This window comes from Pelophylax lessonae (assembly GCF_965119305.1).
Source record: "Pelophylax lessonae genome assembly, chromosome: 13".
Lineage (NCBI taxonomy): Eukaryota > Metazoa > Chordata > Amphibia > Anura > Ranidae > Pelophylax > Pelophylax lessonae.
Genome location: NC_138780.1, coordinates 95,965,248 through 95,981,709, shown reverse-complemented (window position 1 = coordinate 95,981,709; position 16,462 = coordinate 95,965,248). Strand labels below are relative to the sequence as shown.

The following is a 16,462-nucleotide window of genomic DNA, read 5'->3' as shown; positions in this document are numbered from 1 at the left end:
TGTTACTAGTTGTCCATAACATACGTCTGCCCATACAATAGCCCCACCACCACCATGGGCCACTCGATCCACAACGTTGACATTGGCAAACCGCTCACCCACACGACGCCATACACGCTGTCTGCCACCTGCCCTGAACAGTGAAAACTGGGATTCATCCGTGAAGAGAACACCTCCCCAAAGTGCAAGACGCCATCGAATGTGAGCATTTGCCCACTCAAGTCGGTTAGGATGACGAACTGCAATCAGTTCGAGACCCCAATGAGGAAGACAAGCACGCAGATGAGCTTCCCTGAGATGGTTTCTGACAGTTAGTGCAGAAATTATTTTTTTATGCAAACGGATTGTTGCAGCAGCTGTCTGGGTGGCTGGTCTCAGACGATCTTGGAGATGAAGATGCTGGATGTGGAGGTCCTGGGCTGGTGTGGTTACACGTGGTCTGTGGTTGTGAGGCTGATTGGATGTACTGCCAAATTCTCTAAAACCCCTTTGGAGATGGCTAATGGTAGAGAAATGAACATTCAATTCATGGGCAAAAGCTCTGGTGGACATTCCTGCAGTCAGCATGCCAATTGCACGCTCCCTCAAAACTTGCGACTACTGTGGTATTGTGCGGTGTGATAAAACTGCACGTTTTAGAGTGGCCTTTTATTGTGGCCAGCATAAGGCACACCTGTGCGATAATCATGCTGTCTTATCAGCATCTTGATATGCCACACCTGTGAGGTGGATGGATTATCATGAAAAATGGGGGCAAAAACAAAAGTGTTGCGTTTATAAGTTTGTTCAGTATAGATGAATAAAATAAAATAATAGATGAATAAAACAAATAAAAATGTTTCAATAGTTCATGAAAATGTTGACTGGTTCCACCAAATCCACCAGAATGTGCCATGCACATATCACCTTCTGAGCATGAATTTCACTACCCCACCACCACAATGCACTCACCAGGCACTATGCTACATAAATGTAAGCAGCATTCATTTCTCAATATGGTGCGGCCTGGTTCTCCCTTTCCACACAACGGCTCTGGTCCCCTTTAAACACATATGGTCTCCCTCATTTCTCTCCACCAGCTGGCAATAATGACCATATTTGCTATTTAGAGGTGAAAATGCTCACTACATGGAGCTACAGGAATAAAACATAGCATAGTTATTATTATATCATCCGCATGCCAGACAGCACGAAGTAAAAATATTCAATAAAAAAAAAAAAGAAAAAAAGGAAATTGCGGCTGAACTTATATCAATGGGTGCTGTTGTAGACATGGCAGCATAATGTCAGCATGTAAGCTTCGGCTAATGCGTTTTGTGCAAAGGTATGACCTCAGGGGTCATTCGGTGCCTTTGTTGCATATGTATTTTAGATTTTATGTCTAGAATTTCTCATAAAGCTCAATATCGTTTTAATACTTTTGTGTAATACATTTTGTGGATTTTTACTGGTTTGTATTGTGTACGTTCATCAGGGATCCCATTTAAAGTTCTTTTCAAATATATGTTTGGTAAACAAAAGAATCTTCTCGGCCTCCAGTGTCTTCCTAAACTAAGCTTTGAGCTTTTCTGCTAGAGGAAGATAGGGGTTTACACTGGAGTCTACTAACTTGCGCTGCTGTCATTCAGCGTTCCGCTCTACACCTGTCAGCATCAGCACTTCTGACACAGTCAGTGACTTTCACAGTCTATACTAGTGGCGCACAGAAAATACCTTGTTCATCTTGTGAAGTGCTTTGTTGTGCACCAGTATACTGCATATACAGATGTTTTTCAAACTGTTATAAGGCTTGGGAAGTACATATATTAGGATATTTCCAGTCACCATAAAAGGAAGGTTTGGACCAGTGGGTGCCCTGGAAAGCTCTAGACAGTCTTAGGAGCGTTATAGTTCTGAAGACTAGGGGACACCACAGGTAGAAGAAACAGACTTTTCCTCTAGCTTCAAAGTGGTGCCCACCAAATCAGTAAGGGTTAAAACAGTTTATTTTAGTTTGGGAGTGATGGCAGAAGACTGACTTTTCAGAGGCAGTTTTGTCCATCAAGGACTGGAGAGACTCAGCCGTATAGACTCAGCAGCTGATATTTCAAGGGCTGATAAAACTACAGGCAGATAAAATACAGAATCTGCAGGGAAAAGCTGCTGAGAATCAGAAGCTTCAGAATCAAACATCTGTGCTATTTGGCCAATAAATTAATGACTGAAGTAACAACCCACTCGAAGCACAAGAGATGGCCATGTGGAACTGGGGAAGACTTCAAAGATGGCATGGTCTCTAGTAATAGCGAGCACGAAGATTCCAAGCTTTAGATGTCAGCCGCATCAGTAGGCTCATTGCAAGCAGCACTGACGGTGTTAGTGCCGTGTAAGCTTGGGCATCCAGTACAGAATAAGCTTTGTTGCAAACAAAGGCAGTAAGGCAATACTGCAAGGCCTCAGATACTCATAAACCCAACTGCTGGTAGCAGGTGTAGAGTGGGCACTGTGGGTGGGTGGGTGGGCAGCAGTACCAAGAATTTCAATTAGGAGAAGCAAGAAGGTGCCTCCTCAATGCAGAATGAAAAAAAAAAGAGGGTGTGGACTGTGGCAGATGACATCAAAAAGCAATGCCTCAAAGTTAACCCCTTCTGAAGAAAGTGGGAAATTTGAAGGCGCACAGAGGTTCAAAAAAACAAGGTAGCTTCCAGGGTTCAGTTGAATCAACCTTCTCACAAAGTAAGTCTGCAAAGACCAGGCAAGTGCTGAGGCAAAGGCAGTGGCTCTGGACCTGAAAAGCACTCTGCAGCCAACTTGCTACTAGAACAGAGTCTGGAAAGTGCCCTAAACAGAATACAGTGCCTTAAGATAACTTTCGGGTTAGGGTACAAAATCCACAGGGTTAGGGTACAGGGTACAAAATTCCACAGTTAGGCTGAGGAAAGGCTGATCCAGATAGCTGTCATGTAGAAAGCAGATCAAGGTGCAATGTAATAAGAAATCTTAAATGAAGAAAAAAAGTTAGCATAAAATAATTAGTCTTTTCCTAGCAGAAAAAAAAAAAAAGATGACGATTATTTTAGGACATCAGCATGCTGGAAGTAGGAGGGGTTAACATCGGCTGGCCTACATTTTTTTGGTTTGCCAGTATTCAATACTCATGTAGGCTGCAGGAGAACCTGACAGTTATTGACTTTTTTTTTTATTTCTCAATAGACAAGAAAGAAACATAGATTAAAAAAAAAAAAAAGGTTGCAATAGAAGTTGAAATATATCCTTTTTCTACATTACATAATCATGTCCACATGAATAATTAATTGAATATTTAAAGTATATAAATATATATATTTTTTTCTTAAGTCATAGTATAGATTAGAGAGAAAATGAACTTGCAAACAGAAATAAGGGAAAGGACTTTGTTTATTATTTCAAGGGGCAGGCTATCATGCTGCATCCTGATTCTGGCTTTACTGCCTAGTTAGTTACTGATCTGAAACAAGTTTACAACATGCCCAACTGTTGCAAAACACTAAGAAAAATCTAGAATACAGAGGTGTTATTTCAGATAGACTTAAACTAAAACGTAAGCTTCTAGAAAGCTGGAACCCAAGTTATAGGAGGCTATTATTATATAGAAGCTGGAGAGTGGCTGGGCTCCAACTTAAATGACTGCCGGTGTCTATCAGCCAAAGTCACTAGACAAAAGCAGTCAGAGTAGGGTAAAGGACCTTACACGCCAAAAAACTGAAGGTGCAGGCTATAACATTTTTATTATACATGAACAGAACGAAAGATTTTCTTTTAATTAGTACAGTTTACGTCCGAAAAAAATCTTGAGAGCAAAACTACGCATGCTCTAAAAGAAAAGAAACCTACAAAACAATTCAACACATTACATCACTTCTGAAGTTGTATTCTGTTGTATGTTGAGTAACCTCTTCAATTTGATATGAGACTAGCATGCAACAAAAAAACGAACTAATATTCGTCCGATAATTTTATCGTGTATACCAGGCTTTACAGTTGCCAAATGGAATGAAACAAAAAAAAATCAGAAGTCTATAAAATATCTTAATTAAGAGTAGACCTACATTTTTTCTAACATCAAACTGGCACTAAGCAAAGAGTGAAAAAAGAGAAGACAGATAAATCAATTTTTTTAGCATCTATCCTCCTACAGGGGCTGTTTTATCAAATTATAATATGGTAACCAAGTAGTAGTAAAAGAAACATATAAAAAAAATTGTTCCACCAACAATCTGAATTATAACAGTCAGTCATAATCCAGAAACTATTCAACAAGAATACTTACTTTGAGGAAGCAGCAGAGTGCTGTAAGAGCTGAAAGCTGGATACTCTGCTGACGGGAGCCTTTTGTTTGCTTGACAGAATCCATCAACTGCTCCAAGATTTGAACTCTACAGGTGACAAAAGAAGAAATTGACAATTTATGTTCTTAAGAAAATAACAAAAATAATAGCTACAGTGGAAACATTAATTATTTAATCCCTTGCAGACTTTGGAAGTTTGTCCACTTACAAAGAAACGAAGGGTCTATAATTGTTATCATAGGTGTCTTTTAAATGATAGAGACAGAAAGAAAATCAACCAAAAATCCAGTTCAATGAGTAAAATAAGTATTTGATCCCCTACCAACCAACAAAAATTCTGGCTCCCCAACTGGCAACAGTATGTACTACACGGGAGGAGCTTGTGAATGACCTCAAGGCACTTAGAACCACAGTCACCAAAGAAACCATTGGTAACACAATACTTCTCAAGAAGGCACATGTACAGGCTTGTCTGAAGTTTGCTAATGAACATCTAAATGATTCAGAGAGGGACTGGGAGTAAGTGCTGTGGTCAGATGAGACCAAAATTGAGCTCTTGGCATTAACTTGACTCGCCAATTTTGGAGGAAGAAAAATGCTGACTATAAATCTAAAAACACCATCCCTACAGTTAAGCACGAAGGTGGAAACATTATGCTTTGGGGCTGTTTCTCTACTAAAGGTACAGGCCAACTTTGCCGCTTTGAGGGGCCAAATGATGGGGTCATGTATTACAAAATCTTGGATGAAAACCTTCTTCACTTAGCCAGAACACTGAAGATGGGTCATGGATGGGTCTTCCAGAATTACAATGACACAAAACATACAACCAAGGCAACAAAAGAGTGGCTCAAGAAGTAAAGTCATGGAGTTGCCTAGCCAGTCTCCAGACTTTGATCCTATAAAAAAAATATGGAGGGAATTGAAACTTTGAGTTGCCAAGTGACAGCCAAGAAACCTTAAGAACCTTAGGGAAGAGCTGTAAAGAAGAGTGGACCAAAATCCCTCCTGAGAGGAGTGCAAACCTGGTAACCAACTAGAAGAAATGTTTACCTCTGTGCTTGCCAACAAGGGTTTCTCCACTAAGTACGAAGTCATGTTTTGCTTGAGAAATAAATACTTGTTTTACTCAATGAACTGTAACTCAATTTACAACATTTGTTTCTTCTGGGTTATTGGTTTATATTCAGTCTCTATCATTTAAAATACACCTATGATACCAATTATAGACTCTTCATTTCTTTGTAAGTGAGCAAACTTACAAAATCTGAAGGGGATCAAATACATTTTTTCTCCACTGTATGTGCAACCTTTACATCTCATAGACAACCCTACCTCTGTGACTCTGGCATATTTGACAGCAAAACGCCAAAGAGTGCGGCTGCAGCTTGAATGACGGTGAAGGCTGGAGGCAGGGAGGTGGGTACCGACTTTCCTTCAGAGGGCATCTGATAAACTGCATGGGTATCATATTCTAGACCACCTGCAATCCCACTGCTGAGGAGAAGCTAGATAGCAAAGGGGTGTTTAAGAAAAAGAAAAATAAGGTCACATTATCATATTAATATATTTACACTGTCAGCATATTGAGCATAAAACTGAACTGTCAACATTCTGAAAGAAAACTTTAAACACAACCATCACGGAGTTATTATCTTGTTGCCAGAGGCAAGAATATTTAAAGCATAAAAGCGGCTATACTTAATTACATGCATTTTGGCAGGTAAACTGTTCACAAATGCGTATTTTAACTATACATTTAACTGTCAGCCTGGAGTCATGTTTTGAAAAATTACCAAGGAAGCCAATGTAACGTTCATTTTCTCTTTGCACTTGCCCTGCACAAATGTAATATAATGTTTTAGGGCTCTTTCACACGGTCTGCCTCCATAGGCGGATCCGTGTTGCTCAGCGGGGATCGATCCGCGATCCCCGCTCAGCCGGCGGATGACAGCTCCGTCTCCGCTTGCAGAGCGGAGAGGGAGGTGTCTCAGCCCCCGCTGCCCTCTATGGGGGATCGGATGAGAGCGGACCGCTTGTCCGCTCTCATCTGATCCGATCCGATCTGATTACTGAACGGATGGAAAAATAGGGTTTCCATCCGTCCAGATTTCACGCACAGGATCGGATGCGGATGGCAGCGGGTGTCAGCGGAGGTGTCTCCGCTGACATCCGTTGCCCCATAGAGCTGCATGGAGGATCCGATCAGATCCGCCTAAAAAACTGACAGGCGGATCTGATCGGATCGCCCGTGTGAAAGAGCCCTTAGGGTATTAACCAGTTTTGATAAACACACTAAGATATTTGTATTTATCAACAAATCTTTTTCTTAGTCTCTTGAGGAACACATTAATTCAGAAACAGTCGGGGTATGACAACGAATGATGTGCGTCCAATCACCTGAAGGTATGCACCTATAACCCAAAGTGTACAAATATGTTGCTTGTATCCTGCACTGCAAGCTTAAGATATATGTATCCCCTTAACAGGCAAATAAATAGCAACACAAAATATGTAAATTGGGCAATATTATTTGGGCTATATCCATTAGACCAGTTCTTATACAATTCACCTGCTCTTCAACAGCTCTGTGACTACTCTCCCGCAATGATGGTCCCAACAGCACTAGGTCATCAGGGTGACAGAGTGATGGCAGGAGGAATGCAGCTCCACTAGGTGTGTAGTCTGGAGACGACAGGTCAGCAACCAGTTCCTTTAGAACAGCACAAATACTACCTGTTTCCAAAACAGAACGATGTAAAGACTGTAAAGACTTGCTAATACAATTAGATCTTTAACAATTTTGTTATAAAACAGCAAACTAAAACATTATTGTTTTCAGTAAAATTATATAGGAAATACAAGCACCTTCATATGTTTTGGGAGGAAGTTGTTTGAGTAGCTGGTACAGCCTTAGTCTGTATAGGACAGAACACGTCTTCAGGGGGTTTCCATACAGCTTCTGTAAGCTGGGTAGTCTAATCATGGGAAAAAGGTTATTTACTAAAAGATAGTAGATGGCATGAACAGAAAGATGAAGGAAAACAGGCATTTTAAATAAAACATCTTAAGAAGCACAAACACAAATATAATTTTGAGTTAGACCCCTTTCACACTTGTGCGACCTAAAAGTCGTGATATTTTCCCACGATTTTGACTGGACTTGAAGTAATACCTGTGTAATGTTGAGGTTTATGGACCTCAAAACGCATAAAACTCAGAACGTAGTGCAGGGACTTCTCTGAAGTCGCTGCAATTTGAAGTCGCACAGATATGAACGGTACTCATTGGAAATCACGGAGTAGGACTTGTCATGCGACTTTGCAGTCCCAAGTCGCAGGACAAGTTGCACAAGTGTAAAAAGGGCCTTACAGTGTGTTACTGCTGATGTGCAACACTGGTGAAAATCAGATATTCAAAGAAAAAATTCAGGAAAAATGTGAATTCCAAAAGTCTGTAAATGGTACAGTGTTGAAACTTTAACAACAGGTTCTGGGGATTACTGGAAGAAAGGTCCCAAGGTCCCAATCACAATTTTTTTCTTTTGCAGCACCACCTGATGGTAAAATCTGGTACTGAAAATGACTGTAATGGTCTGTGTTGAGAGGCTTTTTTTTTTTTTTTTTTTGTGTGCGTCTATGAGATGGGTTTAACATTCCTATACAAGTCAACGGGAAAACAAAACGTCGCCTATGGATAATTTTATGTACTGTAGTTTATCACCATTCGATGGGCCTATACAATTTTAAAGCGTGACATGTTTGGCATCTATTTGCTCTGAGTAACAAGTGTATTTTCTCCAAAAGATTTGCTTTGAAAAACTGATGCACAAATACCGCGTGACAAAAAAAAAAAAATTGCAACAGTGACCATTTTATTCTCTAGGGCCTCAGCTTAAAAAAAAAAAAAAATATATATATATATATATATATATATATATATATATATATATATATATATATATATATATATATATATATATATATATATATAGAGAGAGTAAACCCCCGCTCCATCGCGGTTCAGTTTTTGCGGTCCCGGTATATTGCGTTTTTTTTTTAATGTTATTTTACTATATAAATCATTAGAAATTAAATATTTTTGTGTTTTCCATAGCTCTTGCTATGTCTCTCAGTATCTTTTATGTGTTTAAATGAGTTTCTATTGTTTTAAAAGTGTGTTTAAAGACCTTAAAATGCTTTTACACGTACAGTGACAGTAAAAAAAAAACATGCCTACAATGCATTTTAGTAGGGTTTTTCTATTTCGCGGATTTTCACTTTTCGCGGCTGGGTCCGGAACGTAACCCCCGCAATGGAGGGGGGTTTACTGTATATATAATGTTTGGCAACTCTAAGCAATTTTCTGGCAAAAAAAAATTTATTAGAAAAAAAATTAAAAATTAGATTTTTACATATATACGTGAGTGTCAAAATTTGCAGTGGGATGAAGTGGCTAAAGTGGTTAAAGTGGTTATTTGAGACAAGTGCACACTATAAAGGGATATGAAATTTGGTTATAATTCCACGCTATGGTATGGACAAGAAATGGGCTGCCTACCTCACATCTCCCAGGAAGTGCGGTATGGAAATGAATAAGAGAAAGAGGTATAGGTGGCGCTGCCTATATATGTGTAATCCTCATAAATCCCAAAACAGGTGAAACAATTAAATAGGAAGTGATCAACTATACATCTGTACATAATCCTTTTGCACAAACCCCATATAATACCAATAATAAAGTGCAAACATAAAAAATACTGATATATACTATAGCAGTGTTAAAAACTAAATTGCTATGCACATACTATCATGGTAAATCCAGTGCAAGGGAAAGTGCTCATCTGTGCAAAAATGTGCAATAATTAAAAAAGTCCATAAACAATCTGATGCTTTAAAAATTCATAAGTCCTTATAAAGGTAAAGTGATCAAGTGAAAAAAAAAAATCGCTAAAGGGCAACATCATTCTCTTGGTGATAGAAGAAGTGTAGATTCATCATGCTCCCCCTTCAGCTCCTCACCCACCAGAAGACTGAACCCCTGCAGGGGTCAGAGGCACCAACAGATAGTGAAATGCACGAACCTTTATCTCCTCCGTCTCCCAGGATCTGATCAGTGGTTATTCTCCTCACAGGGTATGCAGACAAGAGAGGCAACTCATAGTGTGAATCCATAGCAAATTGTTTATTATTAAAACAGAAAACGCTCTTACAATGGTAACGAGAATTCAAGCCATTAGGAGATATGTTATGAGCGACATGCGTTCCACAGACAAGAAGTTCAGAACCGGAGGCGACGTGATGAAACTCTAGTCTCCACCATACACGTTTCGTCAGAATGACGTCATTAGGAGCAGTGCCATCTTGGGCAACCTCTCAGTCTTTATACTGTGTGGTTGCTCAGCGTTCCGTGAATAACATATTTCTTAAAGGCTTGAATTCCTTTTACCATTGTAAGTGCGTTTTCTGTTTTAATAATAAACAAACAATCTGCTACGGATTCACACTGAGTTTCCTCTCTTGTCCGCATACCCTGTGAGGAAAAGAAACACTGATCAGACCCTGGGAGACGGTGGAGGAGATATAGGATCATTCATTTCACTATCTGTTGGTGCCTCTGACCCCTGCAGAGGTTTAGTCTTCTAGTGAGTGAGGAACTGAAGGGGGAGCACGAGTAGATTCATCACTTCTATCACTAAGAGACTAATGTTGCGATTTGTTTTGCACTGACACTTTACCTTTTTAAGGACTTATGAATTTTTAAAGCACCGAATTGTTTATGGTCTTATTTAATTATTGCACTTTTTGCACATGTAACCGGGACCGGACTACCATAATATAAAAGTGTATATATCTATATCTATATTCGGTTTACCGTTATTGTTGGTGTCACTAGAGTGCCCCTTTAAAGAGGTTGTAAACTCGTATAAATTTTATTTTTTTTTTTTTACACCCTGCAAAAGAAAGACATAATGAGCTAGTATGCATCGCATATTAGCTCATTATGCAATACTTACCTCAGAACGAGCCCCCGCCGTGCCGCTCACTCACCTCTATGACGGGCGACATGTCTAGTCGCCTGTCTTCCGGGATCGCGGCATCCGGCCATCTGATTGGCCGGAGCCGCGGTGACGTCACTCCCGCGCACGCGCGCGGGAGCCGACAGTCACGGCACGGGGCTCTGAAGGAACGGCACGATCGGCCGTTCCTTCAGAGCGCATGCGCCAGTGACGTCACTGGCGACATGTAAGGTAAATATCTCCTAAACGGTACATGTTTAGGAGATATTTACAGTACCTATAGGTAAGCCTTATCATAGGCTTGCCTATAGGTACAAGTTGTAGAGGAGGGTTTACTTCCTCTTTAAGGCTGCGTTCAGAGGAGGATTGGCTTCTCGCAGGAAGTGGAAGAACTGGATTGTGGGAGATGTAGTTCTCTACTGGATGCAGACTGTTATTTGGACTACTGAGGGAATTATATTCCCAGAAAGCATTAAGTGAAGGACCATGGGAAAGCCTATAAACCTATCTGCTACACAGTGTGCGCTCTCACTTGCTTCCGGGACCCAGTGAGTGCAGACCAGCCTAAGTGGCGTATCTAGACACTGTCGGTGATTGGGGCATAGTACACGCAGCCTAGTGAGTGCGGAGCTCGTCTTCAGCAGTGAGGATGCTGGTTACTACACAGAGGTGGCAGATCCAGTGGAGCTGAACGGAGAGGGAGCGGAGGCTGAATCGACTGACCAGGGTAGCAGAGTACCGATTGCTCCCAGACGCAGGAGCGTGGGAGGGTGTATCGCCTGTGTTGCAGGATCCACACACATATGGACATCAGAGAGCGGTGCCTGCCTGATATCCTAACCGCAAGTATAATCCTCATTCACTAACACACTGATCATAGACAGTATTGCACATATGATTACTTTAGGATTACAAATATCACATTGGACAGTGATAAGAGCTCCAACTGCCGGCGAAGACTTAGCAAGGCCTTGCTAGGAGGGGGACCTAACATTTGCTTTGCCTTAAAGGGGACAGGTTCACATTACTTTAAATTGCTATTAGTTAGAACTAATTCCATATTTGTTAAAATTCCTAAAGACCTTTCTTCTGGGCCATAATCATAACATTGCCATAAGTATTGACAGTCCTTGTTTGAGACCCCGTTTAATTGTGTTATCAATGATCACTGATATTTTTTATTAACCATTTACATTCATATTGATGTCATTCTGTTGAATCTCATTAAGTTTGGTGGGGTTTAACCGACTGATATTGGTCTCTTCTTAAATCTTAGTTATACCGGTTTACCTTTGAGTTATACCTGTTCATCTCTTCAGTAAAATAACAAAACGTTATGTCAATTGTGTCAGTGTGTCTTTGGAGAAAATACTTGCCATGTCAGAATCTAGAGTGCCAGATGGGTTGGATTGTTCACAGGGCCAGGTGAGTGCCGAGGAACACCCGTTAACCAGCAGCTGTCAAGGGGGCAGTGCTACACACATTTTTGCACGGATAAGCACTTTCCCTTGCATTGGATTTACTGTGATAGTATGTGTATAGCAATTTAAAAGTTTTGAACACTACTATAGTATATCAGTATTTTTTATGTTTGCACTTTATTATTGGTATTATATGGGGTTTGTGCAATAGGATTTTATATATATATATATATATATATATATATATATATATATATACATACATATACAGTGAGTACGGAAAGTATTCAGACCCCCTTAAATTTTTCACTCTTTATTTTATTGCAGCCATTTGCTAAAATCATTTAAGTTCATTCTTCTTCCTCATGAATGTACACATAGCACCCCATACTGACAGAAAAACACAGAATTGTTGACATTGTTGCAGATTTATTAAAAAAGAAAAACTGAAATATCACATGGTCCTAAGTATTCAGACCCTTTTCTGTGACACTCATATATTACTCATAGTGCTTTCCATTTCTTCTGATCATCCTTGAGATGGTTCTACACCTTCATTTGAGTCCAGCTGTGTTTGATTATACTGATTGGACTTGATTAGGAAAGCCACACACCTGTCTATATAAGACCTTCCAGATCACAATGCATGTCAGAGCAAATGAGAATCATGAGGTCAAAGGAACTGCCTGAAGAGTTCAGAGACAGAATTGTGGCAAGGCACAGATCTGGCCAAGGTTACAAAAAGATTTCTGCTGCACTTAAGGTTCCTAAGAGCACAGTGGCCTCCATAATCCTCAAATGGAAGACGTTTGGGATGACCAGAACACTTCCTAGAGCTGGACGTCCGGCCAAACTGAGCTATCGGGGGAGAAGAGCCTTGGTGAGAGAGGTAAAGAAGAATCCAAAGATCACTGTGGCTGAGCTCCAGAGATGCAGCCAGGAGATGGGAGAAAGTTGTAGAAAGTCAACCATCACTGCAGCCCTCCACCAGTCGGGGCTTTATGGCAGAGTGGCCCGACGGAAGCCTCTCCTCAGTGTAAGACACATGAAAGCCCGCATGGAGTTTTCTAAAAAACACCTGAAGGACTCCAAGATGGTGAGAAATAAGATTCTCTGGTCTGATGAGACCAAAATAGAACTGTTTGGCCTTAATTCTAAGCGGTATGTGTGGAGAAAACCAGGCACTGCTCATCACCTGTCCAATACAGTCCCAACAGTGAAGCATGGTGGTGGCAGCATCATGCTGTGGGGGTGTTTTTCAGCTGCAGGGACAGGACGACTGGTTGCAATCGAGGGAAAGATGAATGCGGCCAAGTACAGGGATATCCTGGACAAAAACCTTCTCCAGAGTGCTCTGGACCTCAGACTGGGCCGAAGGTTTACCTTCCAACAAGACAATGACCCTAAGCACACAGCTAAAATAACGAAGGAGTGGCTTCACAACAACTCCGTGACTGTTCTTGAATGGCCCAGCCAGAGCCCTGACTTAAACCCAATTGAGCATCTCTGGAGAGACCTAAAAATGGCTGTCCACCAACGTTTACCATCCAACCTGACAGAACTGGAGAGGATCTGCAAGGAGGAATGGCAGAGGATCCCCAAATCCAGGTGTGAAGGACTTGTTGCATCTTTCTCAAAAAGACTCCTGGCTGTATTAGATCAAAAGGGGGCTTCTACTAAATACTGAGCAAAGGGTCTGAATACTTAGGACCATGTGATATTTCAGTTTTTCTTTTTTAATAAATCTGCAACAATGTCAACAATTCTGTGTTTTTCTGTCAGTATGGGGTGCTATGTGTACATTCATGAGGAAGAAGAATGAACTTAAATGATTTTAGCAAATGGCTGCAATATAACAAAGAGTGAAAAATTTAAGGGGGTCTGAATACTTTCCGTACCCACTATATATATATATATATATATATATATATAGTTTATCACGTCCTATTTAATTGTTTCACCGGTTTTGGGTTTTATGAGGAATACACAAATATAGGCAGCGCCACCTATACTTCTTTCTCCTATTTATAAGAGATATGCTTTGTTCATATTTCATGTCTGAGGTTTACAACTACTTTAAAAGGTCCTAATATTTTGTATCTGTATGAAGCATGTGGATGGTAACATATAGCTCAGTGCTGTTTCTATATTTAATGTTCGTAAGCTTGCCAGTAGAGTCTGATATGATAAGCTCTTAATATGTATATTTTATACAACAAAATCTAATATTAGGGGAACTTCTAGCATGTATAGTTTAAAGTAAAGGCAAACTGGATACAGCCGTATCTGATGTCATCCACGGTGTTTTATTTTTTAAACCTAGGAGCGTGGTACACTTACCGAGTCAGCAAAGCCACAGCACAAGGAAGAGGAGGAATGAGTCTCTGTAGTACTTCTTCAGTCATGAGCTCCCCACAATGCAGTATAAAGCTTTGCATAGCTGCAAGTTGGCATTATTACAACAGCACATAAATAAACATCACCATTAAAAAAACTCAAGTCAGATTTATATACCTACAATGAATAGCGTCAAAGCTGAGCAAAAATGAGACACATTGAAAAAACAATCACTACAATTTAAGCAAACATGCAATTATTTAAGCTTCCTAGCAATGATAATAACAGATAAAAAAAAATTAAGGTAACAAATGTCCCCCAAGCCCAGCACTTATGTAGCAAAGGATTCCTATAACTACAATGTTTTTCAATTGGTGCTGCTGCTATAAAATCACATAACCATAAAACATTTAAATCAATATAAAACCAATCAAAACGTTTAGCAGCACTCCTTAATGTTAACTGGATAACATGATGTGTCTTTAAAGGCAAACTAGTGAGTACTGAACAGAGTTCTTCAATCCATCTCATAGTGATTTTCTCCAAATGATTCAATCAATGAAAGTGCCTTCACCACACCACGTGTTCTCCACTTCCCAATATATAATGCACTCACTGGAACACTGGCTAATAAAGCCTCATATCAGTCATTCTTCATAAGGAATAATCAGGAGACTGGCAGCCAACAGGAAGGCAAGTTTCTCAATGCACATTTCAGAGTTACGAGGCCGTTATGCTGGCATATAGGAGACACGGAGCACTAGGAACGCTATACCTTCATTTTTATCTCCCTTGAAGAGAACAAAAGCTCATTATGACTTACTAGTGATGCAGGGGTCATAACTAGAAGAAGTTTATTTGCTCTGGGCCTATCTATACCCAATGGTGAAAAATCAATTTAAGATGAGATCCTCACTGCATTTTTGCAATCTCCAGATTATACCTTATGAAGAGGGACTGATATGAGGCTTTATTAACCAGTGTTCTGGGGAGTGCATTATATATTGGGAAGTGGAGCACACGTGGTGTGGTGAAGGCACTTTCATTGATTGAATCATTTGGAGAAAATCACTATGGAGATGGATTTATGAACTTTTAATTAAATGTTGTTGTTTAATAATAATACCAAAAGTGAAGCACAAAATAATGTTCTAAAAGTTCTAATATTCTAAAGTAGCAAGATGGTTTTATGTAAAAATCAAAACCAAGAAAAAACTGTTAACACTGCAATAAAAAAATTAAGAACAAGCAGTCTGGAGATTCACAAAGCCATACTACAATGCCAAGCTAGGCAGGTGAATCTTATTCAGCTGTAGCAGTGGAAATCAGGTACTCTGTCCTGCCATATAGGGCTGGATTGCGTGTCAGAGCTGTGTAAAGATAATGACTGTGTGTACAGAAAAACAAATACTTTGGCAGGCCAAAACAGCATTTCTTCAGTGTATTAAGCCATTTCTTTAAGGTTACATAGTTACATATAGTTACATAGTTTGTGAGGTTGAAAAAAGACATCAGTCCATCCAGTTCAACCTATGATGTGTGTGTGTTTGCTTTTAACCGTACATTGTGTACCCCTGTATGTTGTGGTCTCCAAGGTGCCCATCTAATAGTTTTTTGAAACTATCAATGCTCCCAGCTGATACGACTGCTTGTGGAAGAGAATTCCACATCCTTACCGCTCTTACAGTGAAGAACCCCTTACGCATTTTAAGGTTAAACCGCCTTTCCTCTAGTTTTAGTGAATGGCCACGTGTCTTATTGTATCTCCTCTCTCTGAATAGTTTGTTCCTTATGCTAGGGTCGCCAGTACAGTATTTGTACATTGATATCATATCCCCCCTCAATCGTCTCTTCTCCAGAGAGAATAAGTTCAGTGCTTGTAGTCTTTCCTCATAGCTGATGTCCTCCATTCCCCTAATTATTTTTGTTGCCCTTCTCTGGACTCTTTCCAATTCCAGCACATCCTTCCTGAGGACCGTTGCCCAAAACTGGACAGCATACTCCAAATGTGGCCGGACCAGAGTCTTGTAGAGCGGGAGAATAATCTCTTTATTTCTGGAGTGAATCCCCTTTTTTATACATCCCAGTATTCTGTTGGCTTTGCTTGCAGCGGCTTGGCATTGCATGCCACTGCCAAGCCTGTTGTCTACCAGTACCCCCAGGTCCCTTTCCATCCTAGACTCACCCAGAGGTTCCCCCCCTAGTGAGTAGCTTGCTTTCTGGTTTCTGGCCCCCAAGTGCATTACTTTACATTTTTCAACATTAAACCTCATCTGCCATGCAGTTGCCCACCCCGTTATTTTGTTCAGGTCCGCTTGTAAGGTTTCCACATCCTGCATAGAAGATATTGGCATGCTTAGTTTAGTATCATCCGCAAA

General features: G+C 40.3%; 1 protein-coding gene across 2 annotated transcripts in view; it reads right to left on the bottom strand.

Annotated features, from left to right (window-relative positions):
- Positions 1–16,462, bottom strand: part of HEATR5A (HEAT repeat containing 5A) — a 277,280-nt gene that overhangs the window by 142,486 nt on the left and 118,332 nt on the right. For both annotated transcript variants that reach the window (XM_082275260.1, XM_082275261.1), the window contains exons 12-16: positions 14,088–14,187; positions 7,176–7,285; positions 6,880–7,043; positions 5,643–5,815; positions 4,289–4,394 (exon numbers count right to left, since the gene is read on the bottom strand). In XM_082275260.1, coding sequence (XP_082131386.1) covers positions 4,289–4,394; positions 5,643–5,815; positions 6,880–7,043; positions 7,176–7,285; positions 14,088–14,187 — 653 coding nt within the window. The remainder of the gene's footprint in view (positions 1–4,288; positions 4,395–5,642; positions 5,816–6,879; positions 7,044–7,175; positions 7,286–14,087; positions 14,188–16,462) is intronic.